This window comes from Rattus norvegicus, chromosome 13 (assembly GCF_036323735.1).
Source record: "Rattus norvegicus strain BN/NHsdMcwi chromosome 13, GRCr8, whole genome shotgun sequence".
Lineage (NCBI taxonomy): Eukaryota > Metazoa > Chordata > Mammalia > Rodentia > Muridae > Rattus > Rattus norvegicus.
In genome coordinates, this window is record NC_086031.1 from 24,140,466 (window position 1) to 24,165,400 (window position 24,935).

A 24,935-nucleotide genomic window follows, 5' to 3' on the forward strand; every position below is an offset into this window, starting at 1 on the left:
ATTCTAAGCATGCTGAACTTTTCTGCATTGCTAAGTGGCTCCAAGAATATCTGGAGAAAATGTTTGTTAAAAATGAACAATTGATCCCCTAGCAAAGGCTCTTTTGTTCAGTCAATGAGAGATGAACTAGTTCTTTGACACTATAGTGACCATCTTGAGAATAACTTATCCAGTCTTCACATGATCATGTGCTTTGATTGCTAGAATACAGAAATCTTGGAAGCTTGCAAATTTACTTTCTAGCCTTCATAATGATCTTCCAAATAGAAGTCCAGTATACTTCAAAGTATTAACATTTTGAATATTTTATACCACACATATGAGCTAGCATACAAGTTAAAAACCAAAGGTAAAGGTTTAATAAAGAAAGCTTGTATTACATTTTAATCAGCTCAGATTTTGAGATATCTTTCCTTCAGGATAGCCAACAATGCAGTCAGTAATAAATCAACATTAAACCAGGTCTTTGAATCACTGTCAAACATCAAACACACACACACACCCCCACACACACACACACACACACACACACACACACACACACTCAGCTCTTCAAAAACGTATATGAATTTTTGCAGTAAAAACGTGTTTATTCCTAATTTTAAAACCTTTTTGTTTTTAAAAACTTGTGTGTTTTACGACACTTGCTTGTGATTAACATTTAGCATATAATTATGTGGCCAACTTTGAGAATGCATGCCAAAGGTTAGGTTGCCAAGCAAAACAGTTGCTTTTGACCTGAGAGCAGTTTCAATTCCTGGTTTGCCTTTGGTTAATTTTGAAAGTTAAATTCCAACTGCCAAACTGCTCTTGCCTTCACAGGAACCACAAAGCCAAACATACCGGTAAAAACAAACTAGTCCTGTAAGAGGGTGAAGGCACTCACACTGTCCTGTGGTACTGAACCCTAGCTCTATCATCAAACCAGATGTCAGCTGACATCCCACCGCACCTCTACCTCCCACCCCCACCCCCACCCCCACCCCCACCCCCACCTCCCACCCCATCCTTGCTGAGGAGTCTACCTGGCTAGGCTCAGGCTCCTCCCAGGTCCCACTCTGGATAGTGTGAGTCACAGACAGTTCAAGTCTGTGCGTTATGTTCTGAGTCATTCAACAGGCGCCTTGCCCAGGATCAAGGCGGACTTTAAGTGTTCACAAAGCAAGATTAGCAGCAGAAGCAGCCACAGCAGCAGGTATCTTCAAAGTGAAGCTCTAAGGAAGCTCTAAGACCTCTCAGACTCTCGGAGCCTGGGATCTATATTGGCTCTTTAGAGTCAGGACAGAAGCTAAGCAGGACAAAGGCTGGGATCTCACCAGAGCTGCAGGAAGAGCCCAGGAGCTAGCAAAAGACTCCAGTGACAGAGAGGTAAGGAGGGTCACTGGGCTGCAGGGGTCAGGTGTGTGTAAGCCTGGCTGGCAGAGCGCATGTGCACCCTGGGTTGCAAGCCTGCTGCTGGCATCTAGTGATTGGCTAGAGCTCCGACATGGTTGTTATTCCAAGCCCTGGGCTTTGGTTTACAGGAAGGAGCTCTGGAGCTTTTCATATCTGTGTTTGGAAGAAGCCAAGGGTACAAAAACAAGGCTACAAAGTGCCCGGAATTTACATGGAGCCTCACCGTTATTTGCAGTGCTGGGTCCTTGGGGGCAGAAACACAAGTCCCCTCTTTTGTGCAGATTATTATCTGTTCTTTTCCTTTCTCTGTCCCCTCTCCCACCCACCTTTCCACTCCTCTCCACTCTTCACCCCCTTAACTTTCTTTTATCTGTTGTTTATTAACTGCTTCTTGTCAACCTGAAACAAATCTTTTTTACCTACAACGCTTCACCCTGTGTAATGGTTTTCTTTAGCTAAATTTCTCACTCTCGAGCTGAGCTTTCAGGCACTGCCCTACAGATCTGCACCTCAGATCCAGACTCCTCACCAAGGTCTCCTCTTCTCATGGCATGGCCTCCTAATGTAAGCCGTGTGGCTGTGGACCACACGGACATATCCTCTGGGCTCTCCTAATAACTTCTTGATCCCGAGGTCATGATTTGGGTTTTTATTTGTGTTTTTTTTTTCTCTTTTTCTTTTACAACTTTTAAATATTAAACATCCCTTAGAAAAAGGTAGGTTTCTCTTAGAGTGCCTCTACCATTCGTAAGATCTAAACTATTTCATTTGTTAGCTTAGGCTGTTCTCGAGTCCGTAAGTCCAGGGGCCCTACCTCCTGCGCCGGAAGGTCTACTCTTCTCTTTCTTGCCCTACCTTTATTTCCAAACTACACTGATTGTCATCTTACAGCCTCAGATGACCTGGTATGCCTCCTACGTTCAAATGGAATGTATCACCTTCCCGTTCCAAGCCAGTTCTTCACAGGATTCTTGCTGGGATTCGTGACCCGCCCTAAGTGCACACATAGCAGTGAACTCTACATTGATTCTGGACTCCTCACTTCCTCATAATTTGCAGCCATTGCTCTGTTTGACAACTCCTACTTCTCCAGTCAGGGTCTCATCATGGCTGCGATGTGTCTCATGTGTCAATATGCAGTTGACAGGCTGTGATATGCTACTGACTACCATTTGGGTGTTTAAAAGGAGCAGGGACAAAGCCGTGACATGAAGGAAGTAGAGACATGAAAGGAAGCAGAATTAGAAGTTGGCAATCACGTGTAAATCACATGTAAAGTTGCGTTTCATGCACTATCTCACTCTTTTGGCCAGCTCAGACAAGCTGAACTCCCCCAACCCCCAACACACACACACACACACACACACACACACACACACACACACACACACACACACGAACATACCCTAAGATTTTTGTCCTAAGGTAGGATCAAATCTGACTTTAGTTATGTTTTGGTTATACTCTTATTTTCTTATTTCAAGTTTCTTTAGTGTCACCTTCTAATTAATGAGGTTTGTGAAATTTTTTTATTCTCCTACTTTTTGGAATGTCAAGTGTTAGTTCAGGGTGTGGGGACTTATGTTGCCTAGAGACAAGTTAGATCCTGCTGTACTGGGGATGTCTACAACAGAAAATGTTTTCTGATACCTACACTCTTTGCTTCAAGTTCTGCAGAAGTTTCGTCATGTGGAGATAGGGAATAACTTCACATTTTGCTCTATAATAGATGCCTTCTTTTAAAAACTGTGTTGGTTTAAATTCCAGTGAAACTGTTAATAATAGAGCTCCCCCTCCCATCTGAGCCATTCAGGTCCCCACATTCCTTGCATTCAAGAGATTCAGGTGACCCTCAAGTCATTGTACTCCAATAAACTACAGTTGCAAAGCTACTGTATGAGGGGTTTTGAAATCATAATCTGTCTGTACAGGGAAATGAACACATGCCTGACCCTTCACCTCTAGGTAAAGTTCCCCATGCTTTCCATGTTGTTTATTGGTTAATCTTCCAAATTAGGATATACTCTTCTTGAAAGGTTTAAAACTTCCAGTTAAAGTTATGTGTACATATGAATAAAAAAATAACATGAAAAATAGCTTGCAGGGATATAGGGCAGTGACTAATTTGGTGAACTTTAAATATTGTGAGGATTAATAGTCAGGGTTTCTATATATTTCAATAAAATTAAAGATAAATGAATATAAAATTATTGTAGAAGACAAAATTTGTTAAGATTGTAATAACTTATAACAACTATTACAACTAATGATCACAAGATTCTTATTACAATCATACTGATTAATCTGCAGTGAAGAATTAACCATAATGATAATAATGCTGTAATGATCTTAACATTTGTAGAGGTAATAAAACTTTTCGTCACTTGAAACAAGAATCCTGCCTAAGTTTTACTCTTGTTCTTTGAGTCTGTGTTTGTTAGTGGTGCTGGTATACTGTGGGTGGATACACATTCTCTCTCTCTCTCTCTCTCTCTCTCTCTCTCTCTCTCTCTCACACACACACACACACACACACACACACACACACACACGCACGCACGCACGCACACGCTGGCTGTGTCAGTCAAACCCTCTTTTTCCTTACTATTTTGAAACAGCATCTCTCTAAATTGTCTTGGCTGATATTAAAATTAGTTGGTAGCCCAGACTGTCCTTGTCATTATGCTTGCCTCAGTTTCCTGAGAAGCTGGTGTAGGAGTGGTTCTGATGCTCACATCCTGTTTCCCAGTTGCTTCTCTATCTATCAGTAAAGAGGCCATGGGCCAATTGCTGGATGGAAGAATACGTTGTACTTCCAGGTCCCTGCAGGCAAGCTGGGACACACAAGGAGAAGAGAGAGTTCACTATGCTGGGGAGGGAGAAAAGTCAAGCAGACATGTGAGATTTTGAGTAGAGGGGCCACAGGCAGTCTCCAGGCAGGAGGTTGGGAGCTAAAGTTGAGGACAGATTTAGGGTGCTGAGTTAAGTATTGGGGAGGGCATGCTAGCTGTGGGAGATTTATAACGCCCAGCAATTGAGACAAAAATGCAAGTTGAAATTGAGCAAGGTGTGTATCTGGGTTTTTCATCAGAGGATTCAACATTCTCTAGGTGGAAAAGGTAGCACAGCCAGTTCCTGGAGCTTAGGCAGGCTAGCAAAAGCTACATGCAACAATCTGGGACAACAGGACCCTGCTGCCTGGCCAGACCTAGACTGGGGCATTTCCATTTCCAGAACCAAGTTGATAGGACTCATTCAACATTCCAACATAGTTTTAGTTGTTTTTGGAGGGTAAGGTAAGGACTGTAAAATTGTCTGGAGGCATTTGACAAAATTTACATTTCAAAGGGGCAAAAAGCCTAATTAACACTCACATGTTTTCTAAAGCAATCTCTTCAGAAGGAAGGAAGTGGGGGCAACAAATAAAAAGTCTGTTTGTTCTTTCAGTTTAGCTTTATTACTGTTTAGTAAAGCCAAGGGAAAGGTATCCTGTGCTTGTGCTGTGCCTGTGTTGTTCTGTTTGGGTTTCGTATGAAATTAACACACACACACACACACACACACACACACACACACACACACACAGGTTCACACACTAGTCACAGCAGATGTTGTGGAAAATGTTGCATCTTTTTGGAGTCACTCTCATTCACATAAATTTTTCATCTATCAACAGTCCACATATCAGGATAGACCACCTCCAAAACTGTGGAATTTTTGTCCTCCGAATTTTCACATGACATGGTAATAGAAGTGCATTTTGTATTTGTAAGAATCGTGAATTATTTACAATTCTTAGAACATTCTTTAATAATTATATGAGAGACTGCAAAAATATATGTTAAACTGAAAAAGAAAGGTAGCAATATTCAGGGTGTGTGTTTGTGTGTGTGTGTGTGTGTGTGTGTGTGTGTGTGTGTGTGTGTGTGATGACAGGCTCTGGAATCTGGAAGTTTCAGTCATTACTCCCTGGAGCTCTGAAGGTGTCATCCACAACCTGCTCAGACTTTCAGTCCCTCCCTCTTGAGGTGATGCCTTTACTGACCTCAATGTGACATTATTGGGGTTCTAGAGCTGATGCTCAGGTCAGTGACTGTTAGGGTAACCTATTGACAACTAGATGGAGGGACTGACTATTTGAGGGAAGGATTGAACTATTCGCTACTTAATAGACTAAGTGGCTATTTGAGGGAAGATGAAACAATTTTTGCAGGCTATCTGATCCCCTGTTTCAGAGAGTCCTACATTCATGGGCCAGTATTTGGTTACATTTGTATAATTCAGGGAGCATATTTGATTTCAATTTCATATTGGTCCTGTATTATGTTTGTTAGACAGGGTTTAGTAGAGTCAGTATGGAAATGAAGGGAAGAAGATAGGCATCTCCAGGAGCAGAATTGTTCTTAAAGTCCTTCTGTGGAAGAAGAAAAGCGTGTGCGTGTGGTTTTGGGGTTTTGGGGTTTTGGGATTACATAGGATGAAAGGAGGGGTGGAACTCTGGGGGTGGAGAATTCCATCTGCCGGTCAGTCCTCTGCAGTTGGGAGGTGGTGGATAGCAGCAGATTTGCTGTGGTCATCTCCTTAGCAGAAGCTTGCACAGGGATTGTCAGTCAAGTCCACTTTCCTGTCCAGAGCTCCTCAGTCACCCTGAGGACTTTAGGTCATTAACCTTTTAATTCTCCCACAGACTAAGTGACTTCAAATGACATAAATTCCTTATCTCAAAGTTCTAGAGGTTCAAATATACCATGGTACTCCAAAGCCTGTTACCTACTCTTCAGAAGGCAATCTTATTTCTTTGCCATTTCTAGCTTCTTGTGATGGCCATGCCCAGCTTGTGATTGGTGGCTTGTGCATTGCTGTGACTTCTGCCTGCATCTTCTTTTCTCACTCTGAACCTTCTTTCCTTTCTCTCTTCTAAGAATCTTTGCTTGTTCATTACAGTCTCCTTGATACTTAGGTAAGTGTCCATGCCTAAAATCCTTAATTAAAATCACACAAGTAAAGTGCTGACTACCAACTAAGATAACAGGACAACATACAAGGTTTAGGGGTTGGGACTGGGTGTCTTTTGAAGTATGCGTATTACAGCCTAATATGCTTACTGTCCTCTAATGGAGATCCTGGTGACCATGTGACTACAGAGAGCTTTGTTGATGTGCCTCTGTGCTGTGCCTTCAGCCTAGACCCTGCAAATGGATGACCTCTGTGAAGCCAATGGCTCTTTTGCCATCAGCCTATTAAAAATATTGGGTGAAGAAGACAAGTCACGGAACCTGTTCTTCTGCCCCATGAGTGTCTCCTCAGCCCTGGCTATGGTTTACCTCGGAGCCAAAGGAAACACTGCTACCCAGATGTCCCAGGTATGCTTGCTGGCAATTGCAGGGACAGAAAGAGGGGGAGAAAAACAACAGGTTACTTCTGACTCCCTATAGGGGCTCCTTCTGTATCAGCTGGTTGGTGAAGGTGATTTTGGCTGCTGGGTGGGAGGAGAGACCTTGTGGTGATCTGCCATGGGCCAGTACAAAATGAAGGCAGTCCTGTGGGACCAGTCATCTCCTGTACAGGTTGTGAGAGATGTTAAATTACTTTATCTAGATAAAAGTCATCCACACCTTGTAGAAAAAAATGGTAATTTAGAGTCCTAGCCTACACAAAAGAAAATAAAATAAAACTTTTACTTCTCAGCTTTTGTAGTATTGTGTTTTAAATGGGAATCCAGCTGTATGAGTGAGCTTTTGTTAAATGGGTGGTTTTTCAGGTATGATTATACATCAGTTGAACAAAATGAGCATAGATACAAAATTAGTTCTTTAGGAATCATTTAGAGGGAACATATAATCTGTCACATCTCAATTATTTGTCTATACATTTATCTGTAAATGAGAAAATAATGATATATTGGGGACACACATATCTTCACCCATGTGGGAGAACATCAGAGAAATGTCCATATAGATATCAAGAGAGTGTATGTGGATGAACTCCCGTAGTGCATCGAGAGGCCGAAACTGAGATCGTCTCACTGAACACACTGGGGGAGAAACCTTGGGAGTGAGACTTGGTAGGAGACAGAAGGGAAACTATAACTCTCACCATGTGCTCTAGTCTGAAAAACAAATGACAGACAGACAGACAGACAGACAGACAGACAGACAGACAAAGCATCTCCCTTTTGATACCTGCAGTTTTATTCTTCAATTCTCTGGTTATTAGATTCACTCCTGCTATGTAGTTATTATGTTGGCTATCCACCCTGAGTTATCACATAATGCTTTTCTGCGATGGATGAATCCTACAGACCAGTGACTGTCATTTAAGGGGGGCATTTTGCTTCCCCAGGGATGGTTCTTAAGGACTCAGTCGTTTACTTTTCACAGCAGAGAGGTGCTACTGACATCTAGTGGATAAAGTCCGCAAATGTTGCCAGCATCCTCCAAAGCCCTTTTCCTATAGAAATATTTCAAAATTTTCATCCCTGAGCTGTGTTTGTGTGTAGGAGGAGAGATAATGATCTTGTTAAAAACAGGCTATTTATTTATTCTCTCCCTAGGTACTTGGTTTGAGTGGAGACGGAGATGTTCATCAAGGTTTCCAGACACTTCTCGCCGAAGTTAACAAAAGTGGCACTCAGTACTTGTTAAAAAGTGCCTGTCGACTCTTTGGAGAGGAATCATGTGATTTCCTTTCGGTATGTGTTAGGAAAACTGTCCACTCAGGATGCCCTATGACCAAGTTCTGAGACCAAGTTCTCAGCATAAAGGAGATTTATTTGTCCCAGAGGGAGAGAGGACAGGATAAGGGACAAAGGATGGGAGGAGACAGAGAACATGGGGGAATGAGAAAAGGACTGATGAGACAGGGAAGGGATACGTGTCATGGAAGGACAAAGGACTGCCTGTGATAGAGAGCAGACAGACATGGCACCACATAGGAAAATGGCAGTTATAAAGGTACACGGGGATACCTGTGTAAGGATGAGGTGTTTAATTTTAATGGGCATATTCATTAAGTGAGCTTTTGATTGCTAGACTCCAATAGTTGGATAGCTTGACATTAATATGAAGCCTAAGAAGGCAGATGTGGCCAAATTAGGGAATACACTTTGTCAGCTAGCTTTAGGAATGAGATCTAATGGTTTTTAACATGGTGGAGGGAATGGGAAAGAAGAGGAAGGCCTGCCTGAGCCGTGCCCACCATGTTCAGTGGCCAGAGTCCCTTCATTTCCACTTTTTATTTTTAGTCACTGAGTGTTGGGTACTTGTGTGTCATTTCCTCTGGCTGCTTCCTGCTCTCATTGGGGCATTGTAGTTAGGGGGCCCAGGGAAACTTAGTTATTATTGGTCAAGTTTGGAAGAGCAGGCTGTGTCAGGTGATGTCCAGGTTCTGCAGGACCTGGAGAAGTGTCGTCTGTGAGGCTGAACTAGGAAATAGATTCTGAGGAAACTACTGAGGCTTATGCTGGAGTTACCAGAGCAGCCTGTAGTTGATTTGAAACTTGTTTAGACATATAGACTAGGAACCAAGATAAAGCTAAGCAGGTTAGAAAAAAAATTATCTTGATGTACATTGAAACTTTTAGGTTCATGGTCGTGGTAGTTAGGAAGTAGTGTCCCAAGACCAGGGAAAAGGGGAAAGGACCAGGGAAACAAAAAGATATCCCAAAGAAATGGGAATCCCATAGAAAGGGGGAGAGATGCCATTCCTAGAAATAGACACTAGGCAGGACAGCTTCAGTTGTTGGTTAGCAGGAGTGCTTGTCTGGAGTGAGAGTTCCTGAGAAGAGCTAGGAAAACATAGATTACTTCTGTAAGGTAAATTGGGGAACAAATGTTATCTGAAAGCAGTGTCTGGCTGTGCTGGGGAGAATATAATTTGAGAGGAGTTTCTTACATTAGAATAGTTCTTTCTGCAGTGTTCAGGTAGGCTGTAAGATTGAAATATTTTAGGAACATGAATGATTAGAGAGGATCTTGGCAAACAGAGAAGGGCAGTCTGTAACAGGCTTTAGGTTGGTGTGGAAAGATTGAGAGAACTTGGTTTCGGTTCCCAAAGGGGAACTTGGATGGTTAAGGGGAGAAGTAGTTGGTAGTGGGGTGGGGCATTGGCAACTGTGGTATCTTGGTGAGACAGACTATGACTAAGGAGGCCATTTCCTGATAAATCCCTCCCTGAGGTCAAAGTCCTTATGTTACCTTCTTGCTCACTGATAGATATCTTCACCCTTCCATCCCTACCTTGAGTGATCATACCATCATCATGTTACATAGAGCCTCTCCCCACTCATACCTCATACCTCTGTGGTATGGAGGTTTTGGAGGCTGTGTCTTGTTGAGATAGCCTCTCAAGGTTTGCTTTGTCTTTTGAATCGCCACTGTTGGATTCTAATGGGCTGTGGACTGTGTCTTCCACATTGTTATGGATTGCTTCTAATGGGTCTTTTGTGCCTTCATTGGTCATTTCCTGTCTCACAAATTCAGCCCCTGACAAAGCAGCCTTTCTGCGATAAAATGTTGTTATGCTTGAGCATATATTCCAAAACTCACTTATCCCAATTTCCCCACTGTGGGTCAGATGAGGTCTAACAATCTTGTCACATAATGTGTAGGATGTCACTAATGTGAGATTAGGCAATTTTGGTACAAGCTTGACTGTTTTGTTGGCTGACAGTTCTGAGGATTCTCACATAAAGCTCAGGAACAGACCTGTCCAGGCTGTGGATGGATTCTCTCCTTGGAAGCTCCTGGCTTTGATCTTAACGATCACTGGAGATGATTCTGGATCCTGGAATTCTTCTAGTGAATTCACGGTCACTTGGAAAATCAGCCTTATCTTCTAGCAATGCACAGTGAAATACACTCAACCTTTCTCATGTACATGGCCCCTAAAATATTTTAGAATTGGTATAGGGCAGAGAGTGGAGTTAATTGCTGCAAATACATAGGAAAACATTTTATATAGAGGAAGTTGTCTGGGTTCTAATGTGTTTGGTAATCTCTTAATTTAACTTCATGTTACATTTTTGCCTTCATTATACAAACAAACAAACAGACAGGCTCATACATATAAACACATTCACTCATATCCATATACTTTATAAATCCCCATTATCCACTCTATCTCCTCCATTTCCACAGATTTTCCATGGCTCTCTATTTTCCAACAGTTGGTTCTCAACCTTCCAAATGTTACAATTCTTCAATGCTGTTTCTTGTGCCATGATAATGCCTAACCATAAAATCATTTTCATTGCTAGTTTCTAACTTTAATCTTGAAACATTAATCTAAATATATTTAAAGGTAGAGGTTTTTCCAAGGGGTCACATCCACAGGCTGGGAACTGCTCAATCATTGTTCCAAACATCAATATTCTGTTTACTTCCTTGTCTATTTTTAAACTGATATTTTAGCTTTTTACATTATGATGAGTAAAAGCGTGAGTACCTTCTGGGTTAGGAAACAAAACTGAAATAAAGTCAACCCATCATGCTTGCAGGAGACATTTCTGTGCTTTGTGCATGGATTACCACAGCCCTAATTTTTTTTTTTGAAATTTTGTAGCCTTTTGGCTTTGCTCTGTTACCTTTAATGCTGCTTTTTCTAAGATTTTTGAGGTATGACTCTGGTTACTTGCCTTTTTTTTTATTTTTCACAATAGAATTTTGTTCAGCTCTAAAAAATGACTTAGGTTTATTTTTTCTTTTCTTTTCTTTTTTCTTTTTAGTCAAACTTGTCTTTATTTATTTATTTATTTATTTATTTATTTATTTATTTATATATAGTTGTCTCCATCTTTATTAACTTGGGTATTTCTTATTTACATTTCAATTGTAAATCTCTTTCCTGGTTTCCAGGCCAACATCCCCCAACCGCTCCCTCTCCCCTTCTGTATGGGTGTTCCCCTCCCCATCCTCCCCCCATTACCACTCTCCCCCAACAATCACGTTCACTGGCGGTTCAGTCTTGGCAGGACCAAGGGCTTCCCCTTCCACTGGTGCTCTTAATAGGCTATTAATTACTACCTATGAGGTTGGAGCCCAGGGTCAGTCCATGTATAGTCTTTGGGTAGTGGCTTAGTCCCTGGAAGCTCTGGTTGGTTGGCATTGTTGTTCATATGGGGTCTTGAGCCCCTTCAAGCTCTTCCAGTCCTTTCTATGATTCCTTCAACGGGGGTCCCATTCTCAATTCAGTGGTTTGTTGCTGGCATTTGCCTATGTATTTGCTGTATTCTGGCTGTGTCTCTCAGGAGGGATCTACATTCGGATCCTGTCGGCCTGCACTTCTTTGCTTCATCCATCTTGTCTAATTGGGTGGCTGTATATGTATGGGCCACATGTGGGGCAGGCTCTGAATGGGTGTTCCTTCTGTCTCTGTTTTAATCTTTGCCTCTCTATTCCCTGCCAAGGGTATTCTTGCTCCCCTTTTAAAGAAGGAGTGAAGCATTCACATTTTGCTCATCCTTCTTGAGTTTCATGTGTTCTGTGCATCTAGGGTAATTCGAGTATTTGGGCTAATATTCACTTATCAATAAGTGCATACCATGTGTGTTTTTCTGTGATTGGGTTACCTCACTCAAGATGATATTTTCCAGTTCCATTCATTTGATGATGAATTTCATAAAGTCATTGTTTTTGATAGCTGAGTAATATTCCATTGTGTAGATGTACCACATTTTCTGTATCCATTCCTCTGTTGAAGGGCATCTGGGTTCTTTCCAGCTTCTGGCTATTATAAATAAGGCTGTGATGAACATAGTGGAGCATGTCTCTTCGTTATATGTTGGGGCATCTTTTGGGTATATGCCTAAGAGAAGTATAGCTGTGTCCTCAGGTAGTTCAATGTCCAATTTTCTGAGGAACCTCCAGACTGATTTCCAGAATGGTTGTACCAGTCTATAATCCCACCAACAATGGAGGAGTGTTGCTCTTTCTCCACATCCTCCCCAGCAACTGCTGTCACCTGAGTTTTTGATCTTAGTCACTCTGACTGGTGTGAGGTGGAATCTAAGGATTGTTTTGATTTGCATTTCTCTTATGCCTAAAGATGTTGAACATTTCTCTAGGTGTTTCTCAGCCATTCGGCATTCCTCAGCTGTGAATTCCTTGTTTAGTTCTGAACCCCATTTTTTGATAGGGTTATTTGTCTCCCTGCAGTCTAACTTCTTGGGTTCTTTGTATATTTTGGATATAAGCCGTCTATCAGTTGTAGCATTGGTAAAGATCTTTTCCCAATCTGTTAGTTGCCATTTTATCCTAACAAGAGTGTGCTTTACCTTACAGATGCTTTGCAGTTTTATGAGATCCCACTTGTTGATTCTTGATTTTGGAGCATAAGCCATTGGTGTTTTTTTCAAGAAATTTTCTCCAGTGCCCATGTGTTTGAGGTTCTTTCCCACTTTTTCTTCTATTAGCTTGAGTATATCTGGTTTGATGTGGAGGTCCTTGATCGACTTTGACTTAAGCTTTATACAGGGTAATAAGAATGGATCTATCTGCATTCTTCTACATGCTGAACTCCAGTTGAACCAGCACCATTTGCTGAAAATGCTATCTTTTTTCCATTGGATGGTTTTGGCTCCTTTGTCAAAAATCAAGTGCCCATAGGTGTGTGGGTTCATTTCTGGGTCTTCAATTCTATCCCACTGGTCTATCTGTCTGTCTCTGTACAATACCATGCAGTTTTTATCACTATAGCTCTGTAATACTGCTTGAGTTCAGGGATAGTGATTCCCCCTGAAGTCCTTTCATTGCTGAGTATAGTTTTAGCTATCCTGGGTTTTTTGTTATTCCAGATGAGTTTGCAAATTGTTCTGTCTGACTATATGAAGAATTGGGTTGGAATTTTGAAGGGGACTGCATTGAATCTGTAGATTGCTTTTGGTAGAATGGCCATTTTTACTATATTAATCCTGCCAATCCATGAGCATGGGAGATCTTTCCATCTTCTGAGATCTCCTTCAATTTCTTTCTTCAGAGGCTTGAAGTACTTATCAAACAGATCTTTCACTTGCTTGGATAAAGTCACACCAAGATATTTTATATCATTTGTGACTATTATGAAGGGTGTTGTTTCCCTAAATTCTTTCTCAGCTTGTTTCTCTTCTTTGTAGAGGAAGGCTACTGATTTTTTGTTGTTGTTGTTAATTTTATACCCAACTACTTTGTTGAAGGTGTTTATCAGGTTTAGTAGTTCTCTGGTGGAACTTTTGCGATCACTTAAGTGTACAATAATATCGTCTCCAAATAGTGATGTTTTGACTTCTTCTTTTCCAGTCTGTATCCCTTTGATCTCCTTTTGTTGTCTGATTGCTCTGGCTAGGACTTGAAGAACTATATTGAATAAGTATGGAGAGAGTGGGCAGCCTTGTCTAGTCCCTGATTTTAGTGGGATTGCTTCAAGTTTCTTTCCATTTAATTTAATATTAGCTACTGGTTTGCTGTATATGGCTTTTACTATGTTAGGTATGGGCCTTGAATTCCTGTTCTTTCCAGGACTTTTATCATGAAGGGGTGTTGAATTTTGTGAAATGCTTTCTCATCATCTAATGAAATGATCATGTGGTTTTTGTATTTCAGTTTGTTTAAATAGTGAATTATGTTGACGGTTTTCCGTATATTAAACATTCCTGCATTCCTGGAATGAAGCCTACTTGATCATGGTGGATGATTGTTGTGATGTGCTCTTGGATTTGGTTTGCAAGAATTTTATTGAGTATCTTTACATTGATATTCATAAGGGAAATTGGTCTGAAGTTCTCTTTCTTTGTTGGGTCTTTGTGTGGTTTAGGTATATGAGTAATTGTGGCTTCATAGAAGGAATTCGGTAGCGCTCCATCTGTTTCAATTTCATGGCATAGTTTGGATAGTATTGTTATGAGGTCTTCTATGAAGGTCTGATAGAATTTTGCATTGAACCCATCCGGACCTGGGCTCTTTTTGGTTGGAAGATTTTTAGTGATTGCTTCTATTTCTTTAGGAGCTATAGGGTTGTTTAAATGGTTTATTTGTTCCTGATTTAACTTGGGTACCTGGTATATGTCTAGGACATTGTCCATTTCCTCGAGATTTTCGAGTTTTGTGGAATATAGGCTTTTATAGTAGGATCTGATGATTTTTTGAATTTCCTCTGGCTCTATTGTTAGTCTCCCTTTTCATTTCTGATTTTATTAATTTGGACACACTCTCTGTGTCCTCTGGTTAGTCTGGCTAAGGGTTTAATCTATCTTGTTGATTTTCTCAAAGAAACAGCTGTTGGTTCTTTTGTTTCTTTGTATAGTCCTTTTTGTTTCTTCTTGGTTGATTTTAGCTCTGAGTTTGATTATTTCCTGCCTTCTACTCCTCCTGGGTGTATTTACTTCTTTTTGTTCTAGAGCTTTTAGGTGTGCTGTCAAGCTGCTGATATATGCTCTCTCCTGTTTCTTTCTGTAGGCACTCAGAGCTATGAGCTTTCCTCTTAGCACAGCTTTCATTGTGTCCCATAAGTTTGGGTATGTTGTACCTTCATTTTCATTACATTCTAAGAAGTCTTTAATTTCATCCTTTATTTCTTCCTTGACCAGGTTATCATTGAGTAGAGCATTATTCAACTTCCATGTGTGTGGGCATTCTTTCCTTACTGTTATTGAAGACCAGCTTTAGCCCGTGGTGGTCTCATAGGATGCATGGGATTATTTTTATCTTTCTGTATCTTTTGAGGCCTGTTTTATGACCAATTATATGATCAATTTTGGAGAAAGTACCATGAGGTGGTGAGAAGAATGTATATCCTTTTGTTTTAGGATAGACTGTTCTACAAATATGTTAAGTCCATTTGGTTTATGACTTCTCTTAGTTTATGTCTCTGTTTAATTTCTGTTTCCATGATCTGTCCATTGATGAGGGTGGAGTGTTGAAATCTCCTATTATTTTGTGAGGTGCAATGTGTGTTTTGAGCTTTAGTAAGGTTTCTTTTATGTAGGTGCCCTTGTATTTGGAGCATAGATATTTAGGATTGAGAGTTCATCTTGGTGGATTTTTCCTTTGATGAATATGCAGTGTCCTTCTTTATCTTTTTTAATGACTTTTGGTTGAAAATTGATTTTATTCGATATTAGAATGGCTACTCCAGTTTGCTTCTTCAGACCATTTGCTTGGAAAGTTGTTTTCCAGTCTTTCACTCTGAGGTAGTGTCTATCTTTGTCTCTGAGGTGTGTTTCCTATAGGCAGCTATATTCTGGGTCCTCTTTACGTATCCACTCTGTTAATCTGTGCCTTTTTATTGGGGAATTGAGTCTACTGATGTTGAGAGATATTAAGGAATAGTGATTGTTGCTTCCTGTTATTTTCGTGTTTGGATGTGAGATTATGTTTGTGCTTGTCTTCTCTTTGTTTTGTTGCAAAACGATTAGTTTCTTGCTTTGTCTAGGGTGTAGCTTACCTCCTTGTGTTGGGCTTTACCATTTATTATCCTTTGTAGTGCTGGATTTGTAGAAAGGTATTGTGTAAATTTTGTTTTGTCATGGAATATCTTGGTTTCTCCATCTACGTTAATTGAGAGTTTTGCTGGATACAGTAACCTGGGCTGGCATTTGTGTTCTCTTAGGGTCTGTATGACATCTGTCCAGGATCTTCTGGCTTTCATAGTCTCTGGTGAGAAGTCTGGTGTAATTCTGATAGGTCTGCCTTTATATGTTACTTGACCTTTTTCCCTTACTGCTTTTAATTTTCTTTGTTTTGTGCATTTGGTGTTTTTACTATTATGTGATGGGAGGAGTTTCTTTTCTGGTCCAATCTATGTGGAGTTCTGTAGGCTTCTTGTATGTTCTTGGGCATCTCTTTCTTTAGGTTAGGGAAGGTTTCTTCTATGATTTTGTTGAAGATATTTACTGGTCCTTTGAGTTGGGAGTCTTCACTCTCTTCTATACTTATTATCCTTCAGTTTGATCTTCTCATTGTGTCCTGGATTTCCTGCATGTTTTGGGCCAGTATCTTTTTCTGTTTTACATTATCTTTGACAGTGTGTCGATGATTTCTATGCAATCTTCTGCTCCTGAGATTCTTTCTTCTATCTCTTGTATTCTGTTGGTGATGCTTGTATCTATGACTCCTTGTCTCTTCCTTTGGTGTTCTATATCCAGGGTTGTCTCCCTTTGTGCTTTCTTTTGCTTCTATTTCCACTTTTAATTCCTTCACCTGTTTGATTGTGTTTTCCTGTAATTCTTTCAGGGATTTTTGCGTTTCTTCTCTATAGGCTTCTGCTTGTTTATTTGTGTTTTCCTGCATTTCTCTAAGGGAGTTCTTTATGTCTTTCTTGAAGTCCTCCATCATCACGATCAAATGTGATTTTAAATCTAGATCTTGCTTTTCTGGTGTGTTTGGATATTCAGTGTTTGCTTTGGTGGGAGAATTGGGCTCCGATGATGCCATGTAGTCTTGGTTTCTGTTGCTTGGGTTCCTGCACTTGCCCTTTGTTATCACGTTGTCTCTGGTGTTACCTTGTTCTGCTATTTCTGACAGTGGTTAGACTGTCCTATAGGCCTGGGTGTCAGAAGTGCTGTAGACCTGTTTTCCTCTTCTCTTTCAACCAGTCATGGGAACATAGTGGTCTGCTTTCAGGTGTGTAGTCCTTCCTATCTACTGGTCTTCAGGTGTTCCTGTGGGCGTGTGTACTGAGTCTACCAGGAAGGTCACTTAGAGTAGAAAAGGTGGTCTTGCCTGTGGTCTAGGGCCTGGAGTCGATTCTCAGAGATGGGTTTCAGCTCTCTGTGAGGGCAGCAATCAGAAGGGCCTGCCCCGCCTTCACTCGGGACCCTGTGCACAGGGCCCAGATGGAGCTAGGCGTTTTCCTCTGGAGTCAGAAATGTGGGCAGAGTGTAGTCTCCTCTGGCTTCCCAGGCGTGTCTGCCCCCCTGAAGGTCTAGCTCTCCCTCCCATGGGATTTGAGTGCAGGGAGCTGTTTGACTTGGTCATTTCAGATCCGGGCGGTGTCTGGACCACAGTGATGAGTGCCCCTATCTTCCTGTTCCCAGAGGCCCTATAAGGTTTCCTGTTGGGCCAGGGATGTGGGAAGGGGTGGGCAGTACTAGTGGTCTTCCCTGCCCTACAGTCTCAGGATTGCCCACCTGTCTGGGTAGTGAACTCTCTTTCCCACAGGGTTTGGGAGCAAGGAGCTGTGGGCTGGGATCAGCGAGGTTCTGGCCCCCAGCTAGAAACCGGAAGTGCCCGGTCCCAGAGGAGTTTTGCCTTTGTGAGTCCTGAGTCCACCAGGCAGGTCACTTGGAGCAGAAAAGTTGGTCTTACCTCTGGTCTCAGGCCTTGAGTCGCTTCTCATATCCGAGTTTCAGCCCTCCATGAGGGCAGCAACCAGAAGGGCCTGCCCTGCCTTTGCTTGGGATGGACCCTATGCACAGGGGCCCAGATGGTGCTAGGTGTTTTCTTCTAGAGTTAGAAATGTGGGCAGAGTGTAGTCTCCTTTGGCTTCCCAGGCTTATCTACCCCTCTGAAGGTTTAGCTCTCCCTCCCATGGGATTTGGGTGCAGGGAGCTGTTTGACTTGGTCCCTTCAGATACGGGCGGTGTCTGGACGGCAGCCCACAGTCCTAATCTTTGTAATTGTCTTTGTACACAGGACAGCTATCTTAACAAGCAATGAGCAACCCAGTCAGGTGCATATTTTCACCTGGCATCCTGCATCTCTCTCACCGTAGGGCAATGTAGGAGGCTTACACATTTTTAAATACATCTTGAAATACAGAATCACCTCTACAGACATTTATAATAGGGAAAATGTTAATAGAAAATACTTGTTTCCACAGTTGTGAAATCCTTGCTGAATAGTGTACAACTTGTGATTGTGTTTGTAGACCTTCAAGGAATCCTGCCAGAAGTTCTACCAGGCTGGGATAGAAGAGATGTCCTTTGTTAAAGACACTGAAGGGTGCAGGAAACGCATCAATGATTGGGTGTTGGAAAAAACTGAAGGTAGGAAGTTTTCACTTATATAGACCTTGGATTAGGTGGGAAGGAGGCCTATTATGGTATGCTGAACCTCATGCTCCATGCTGTTGTTCCTATAACCCAGTTCTCAGTGCTGTGACAGCATGTTTGCTGGGCTTTCAGGAAACAAACAAACCTTTTTTTCTCAGGATTATAAGATCATAGACAGTAATTTCCTAATGAATCTAATATTGAATGTCAGACTGTTTCCCTCTGAACTATATTAGAAAGTCCTTGGAAAATTCTTTCTTTGGGGTTTTGTTAATATTCTGTCAGGGAAAATTCTGCTATGCTCTGAAATTGAAGGGTCAGGACAAGGTTTAGATGGCATATGAGTTGGAGTTGGTCCATTGCCTCTCTGTGGAAATATGAGCAGCTCGTCATTTTGACTTGCAGTCTCATCTTCCTATTACCTGACTATGGTGGTCAGAGTTATTTTAGAACATGAATCTCTTACAAATTTGCTCTACTAGACATCTTGTTAATATTTGGATTGTAGTGTTCACAGATCTGATTTATTCCTTGCCTTCTGAAATTGGTTTGCCTGTTGTTGAGTTGAATATAGAGCAAAAGAGGGCACCCTAAATAATGAACAAGAAACAGAGACTTCTAAAATGTGGAAGAACTAAGTCATTTACTTTGTCAAGTGACAAAACCTAGTAGTTAATACATTTAATTTATGGTACACTCATCATGTGCCAATTAGCTGCAAATGTCATTCACCATCCTAAAAGTTAGTCAAAGTCTGAGCACAGGAAAGGGAGAGCCTCTCATGTTTCATACGTCATCTGCCTGTTGGGTTCTTGCTCTCCCACTGATGAATTAGAAGTAGGTCATTGAAGGGGTTCTCTTGCCCTTCATGTACCATCAGTTGTTCTCTTTAGCTGTTCACCTCCTTCCTCCATGTAGACTGACCACATGCTTTTCCAGCATAATAAGCTCAATGGTTTCTTGTAGACCTCCTTGTCCCATTTCTTTGGGAGACTGAACTTGGTCCCCTCTATGTTGCATCCATAATTTCTTTCTCTAGTTTATTCCTTTTCATAGGCTTTCTTTCTTCCCCATTACAGGTCTATATTTCTGATCTTTGGGAAGCCTCTTCTTATCTAAATGTGATTTGGAGATTTGTACTAAGCAGTGATTCTTAACTAGGATTGGTTTTGCCTTCCAAACATGGCTACAGGTAATTTTGGCTGTTGAAATTGAAGAAAGTGTCAGTAGCTAGATACCTTACCATATACAAATGCACAATAGAATCTTATTTCAATAACTCTCATGTGAAAAGTCCATAGTAGTATAATTGAGATCGTGTAGTGCTATGGCCAAGCAGGCATTGTTAGAATCAGAGACAGTGTGTGGTTTTCCTAGTGTGATCAACTGCTACCTTTGTATACTTTGCAGAAGTTTGGGGAAATTTTCTCATCCTGAACTTCTGCATACACAAGCTGAAGGATAAGCCACAGCAGCCCCACTTGGACTGTTTAAACAGGGCATCTTGATACATAACCCTGCATCAGCACTTTTAATACTGAAGGAGAGAAATTGTGTGTTTGAAGGCACATTCTGCTGGATAGCAAGTTTGGCAAAGTTGAGGCCAGTCTATGCTATGAGGGAAAAAAATCTCTCTTATGAAGAGAGGAAGAGGAAAATGATTGTTTAACCACAAATGATGCCAAGACAAATGAATATGAGAGAATGCTTATTGTCTCTCCTTCCCCAAATCAGTATAGATTCCTCTTATATCCCCCCCCCCAATTCTCCTCAACTCTACCTCCCCCTCCTCCTTTTTTTAAAAATATTTTTATGTTCTCTCCAGGTAAAATTTCCGAAGTTCTGAGTCCTGGAACAGTTTGCCCACTGACTAAGCTGGTTCTTGTGAATGCCATGTATTTCAAAGGGAAGTGGAAGGCTCAGTTTGACAGGAAGTACACGAGGGGCATGCCCTTTAAAACTAATCAGGTAGGACAGTATTTTCAATGTATTGTTATTTTCTTAAAGTAGTAAGCTGAAAAAGAAGATGGGTAAGAAAAGTAACAGCTCTGTTACAGAATTTTGATTCTTATGGTTTCTAAACTAAAACAATGTGCTTACTGATTGTTTTTCTTTTTATCACTTTTGGTCAATTTCATCTTCCATCTCCAGTTGAATGATCTCTGCTGAGTGAGATCCTGCCTGAGCTATGTCATCATGCCGATGTCATGCTATACTTGTGGTTGATTACATTTCTTTTGCCATGCCAATTGTAGATATGTGGATCTGCCATAGAGTTCAAAGTTATAGAATCTTTGATGAAAGAAAAAAATTCTAGTAGTTGTTAGGTTAATTTTAAATATAATGTTCTGCATTCCCTGCAAATATGTAAAGGAATTTGATTTCTGTCAATTTATACATAGCAAGCTGCACAGAAATATGATAGTAAACGTATTTGGTACAGCTTTAAAACTGCCTGACTATATACCTCATGTCATGGTTCCTTCCCGAGAAAAGCAAAGATATAAAACCAACTCTACAACTTGGCAGTGCTTAAGAATACAGGTGCATTTCTCTTCGTTTTGTCTGTATTCCCAAAAGAGGTCTTTCAGTCCAATGGCTGAATGGCAGTTTACATCCTTCTTAATATGGAGAAATAATGCCTCACTATAAAATCCCCAGAAGGGCTTCCCTATGAGTTTTCTCAGGAAAAAAAATCACAATTTCTTCAAAAACATTGTCAAATTTTAAAGGTCTGTTTCACTATTAAACTGTTCTTACTCTTTACCTAGTAATAGTTCATCCATGGAACAATAGTCTACTCTACTTGATAGTGCAATTCGCTAATAAAGATTTCATATTTCACAGACTAAGTGCATATAAATAATGATCATTTTATTCTTTTCTGAGTTCCAGGAGCTTAGTTTCTGTAACTTACGTTTTGCTTTGGGAAACAAACTAACTTAATTACATTTTCCTCAGGAGGAGAAGAAGACAGTCCAGATGATGTTCAAGCATGCTAAATTTAAGATGGCACATGTGGATGAGGTGAACGCGCAGGTTCTGGCTCTGCCCTATGCTGAGGACGAGCTGAGCATGGTCGTCCTCCTTCCTGATGAGAGCTCTGATCTCACTGTGGTGAGTCCTGCCCACTGAGTGTCTGTGGAAGCCCACTGAGCTTGTTGCTCTACGGGCATCTCCCAGCTAACATTTGCAGAGTTTCCAGCTAAAGTGTATTCCAAGCACATATGCACACAGTGTGCCTCCTAGGAAACATGCATATGCATTTCTTCCAAGTGTTTCCACAAGTTTTGATATGGATGAGGGACTCCAAAAGTCTAACAGCATTTTTTTTAATTTAGGAGGGTAGGGCCCAATAATCCTTGAACAAAGACCCTGGAAGAAGGATAGCATTGAATCATGGTGATGTTTGCTACATATTAATGTGAATATGAGCCCTGTGGTAATTTTTTAAGAAACACAGGTTCTAACCTAGCAGATAATGGCTTGGGGTTTTGCATTTCTAACAAGATTTCAGTTGAAGCAAGTGCAGTTGAGCCTTGGATGACACTTTGAATACAAGCGTATAAGGTATAGGAATGTGTGTGGGTGGGATGGAGTGTTGCTTTTGATCATCCTCATGACAGAAAAGGAGCCAAGTGTGGAGAGGGAGAGACTTACAAAATAGAAGGTATATGACCAACAGCATTCTGCTAAGGCAGCTCTCAATTGGGGAAAATGCTACCATAGTTGACTTTATGCAAGTGCTTAAAATTGATACAAGCCAGTGACAACATGCTAGTGCATAGGATTGATCACCATCAATTTAATCTTGTTGGTGGTGGTGGTGGTGGCCAGTTCATTTCTTTGTTCTTTTCTATGTAATCAGAAAACTGTTGTCATACATCAAGAATGAGAACTGTCATGGCTAACTGAGAAGGAATTTAGAAAAGTCTAGGAACAGAAGCAAATCCAGCAGCTGTCACTAGATGAGAGTACTCCCCATAGGTAAAGGAATAAGAGAATGCAGGTGGCACTAGCCTACTGACCTTCTAATTCTAAACTCTGACCCTTTGTCATTACAGGTGGAGAAAGCACTTACATATGAGAAGCTTAGAGCTTGGACAAATCCAGAAACCCTGACAGAAAGTAAAGTGCAAGTCTTTTTCCCCAGACTAAAGCTGGAGGAAAGTTATGACCTGGAAACTGTTCTTCAGAGTTTGGGAATGACAGATGCCTTTGAGGAAACAAAGGCTGACTTCTCTGGGATGACAAGTAAGAAGAATGTGCCTGTGTCCAAGGTTGCCCACAAGTGCTTTGTGGAGGTTAATGAGGAAGGCACCGAAGCAGCTGCGACCACTGCAGTGATCAGGAATACCCGGAGCTGCAGAATAGAGCCAAGGTTCTGTGCTGACCGCCCATTCCTTTTCTTCATCTGGCACCAGAAAACCAGCAGCATCTTGTTCTGTGGCAGGTTCTCTTCTCCATAATGTCCTTATGGGGTTGAGGATGTGGTTCAGTTGGCGGAGTGTTTGCAGAACAAGCACAAGGCCCTAGGCTCAGCCCTAAGCACCCTATGAAGCTAGGCATGATTGTGCCTACCTGCCATCCTAGCATTTGGGAGGTGCAGGATGAGTGAGTCACACATTCAAGGTCATCCTAAATGACACAGGACTCTGTCTCAAACACCACCACCACCACCACCACCACCACCACCACCACCACCGCCAACAACAACAACAACAATAACAATAAAAAACAAGAAAGTAGATGTGTGATTGATTGACACATCATTCTCTGCTGAATTCTGGAATTAAAATTCCATGTTGTCAGATTTGCCAAGGTGATTTCAATGTAAAAATAAAAAGAATATACTTAGTAGTTGGTGACTATCCTTCCTGACTGTCCCAATACTGTGTATGGCAGTTTGGAGTGGACGAGAAGGCCATACTTGGTTTGGAGTGTCTGAGGTGATTCTCAGTATCTCCAGCCTTACTCCCAACCCAGATTCTAAAGTGCTGCTCCACCCTGTTAACATCTCTAAACTGTCCCCACCACTGAAAGACTTACCCGGGAATGCCAGTGACCATTCACAAAGCCAAGGGTAAGAGCTACAGAATAACTGCTGTAACTGCCCATGACTCCTACGTAGCTGAGAGAGTGTCTCCTTCCGTCAGTGTCACTCAATGCTCTCTTATGACTCAGGGTTCAGGCAACTCTTTCCACAAGTTTTCAGTGAATGTTTAAGAACTCAGTGAGAGCCTTCAGGATGGAGCTGAGACATGACGCTCCAAAGTGTTTCCTCCCCCAAACCCCTGACTGCTTTCTAAAGCTCCAAGTGTTTTCCTTATTTCCCCTGACTCTAATGAAAATGTCACACAGGATGATTCTTACAAACCATCTCTCTAATTAACTACGTGCTCAGACATGATTCAAATGTACCCTTAATGCCCTAAATGCATATGCATGCTAGCATCAGTACATAGACTCAGTGGGTTGTACTTATACATGTGTGTGTGTTTGTGCGTGTGTGTGTGTGTGTATGTGCATGTGTAACAAAGAAGTCATGAATATGAGAGGGAGTGAGGGGGGCACAGGAGGAGTCAGGTGAGAAGTGAGGAGTGGGCAAAAATAGACTATTTATATATGAAATTCTAAAATAAAATTAAAGATTAAATAAAAAAGACAACTATATTTTCTGACTGAATAAAATTTTTATTATTGGCAGAAAGTGGGAAATTATAGGAACACATACAAAGAAATTTAAGCTTTCTGCAAGTCCCCTCCTCAGAAATCACTATTTTGAATATGCATTATATCCATTATATGGATGCAAATATAAATTCATAATGTTTTAGCACAGGATAATGATCATTTTTTGTAGCTTATTTTCACTGTAAGTCTTGCTCAAGACAATTATCATTCAGTGTCAACATCTTGCTGTGCATTGAATTGTGGGATGAGGGAGCGTTTTCTGTAAGCAAACCTATTTAGACAATTTGGAAAATTAAACATGTATTACAGACTACTGTGTTGAATATCTTCAATGGTTGATTACACTCTTAATTTCTCAATAAATATTGCTAAAATGATAATCCTGTCAGTATAATGTTTAGGTATGTGATGAGACATCCGAAATGATCTCCAAAACCTTGAGCTGCTTTAGTCACCGTAAGGTTTCATTACAGTACACTAACTATTGCTGGTCCTGTTAATGTTTAATGAGGTAGACTAAATAAGGGTGACTCCTGACTCTGCTTTATTCTCAGTTGACAGTTCCCATGGATTGTGCACAATGTAGTTCTTCGTTAAGTCTCACCAAGCTGTACAGAATGTATCCTCGGGCCACTTCCAGCTCAGAACTATGCTTTCCAAACAGGTTTGGCTATGACCCAATCCAGATGAGAAAGTGTGACTCTGTGAACTTTGATCTCATTTCCATCTCTAATTTGGAGTTACACTTTTCCTGAGGTATAATTGGATAGAATTAGAATAATTGAACGCAAAGTTCAGTAAGTTCTGAAGCATGCATCTACCCCTGATGCCATCTGTACAGTTAAAGCACAGAACACGACTGTCACACAGGCAAATTTTCCCT

The 24,935-nt window shown here is 41.1% G+C and overlaps 1 protein-coding gene across 1 annotated transcript; it reads left to right on the plus strand.

Moving 5' to 3' along the window:
* Positions 1-1,091: 1,091 nt before the first annotated feature.
* Serpinb8 (serpin family B member 8) lies at positions 1,092-24,429 on the plus strand. Its single transcript, NM_001105948.3, has 7 exons — positions 1,092-1,368; positions 6,577-6,758; positions 7,949-8,086; positions 18,235-18,352; positions 20,184-20,326; positions 21,320-21,475; positions 22,423-24,429. Exons 2-7 carry the CDS (start codon positions 6,591-6,593, stop codon positions 22,825-22,827), a joined length of 1,128 nt encoding a protein of 375 aa, NP_001099418.1. The 5' UTR covers positions 1,092-1,368; positions 6,577-6,590; the 3' UTR covers positions 22,828-24,429.
* The last annotated feature ends 506 nt before the right edge of the window (positions 24,430-24,935 follow it).

Coding starts and splice junctions, on each gene's coding strand:
- Serpinb8 (NM_001105948.3), top strand. CDS start 6,591: ATGGATGACCTCTGTGAAGCCAATGGCTCTTTTGCCATCAGCCTATTA. Junction 6,759..7,948: donor CTGCTACCCAGATGTCCCAG/GTATGCTTGCTG, acceptor TTCTCTCCCTAG/GTACTTGGTTTGAGTGGAGA. Junction 20,327..21,319: donor TGCCCTTTAAAACTAATCAG/GTAGGACAGTAT, acceptor CATTTTCCTCAG/GAGGAGAAGAAGACAGTCCA.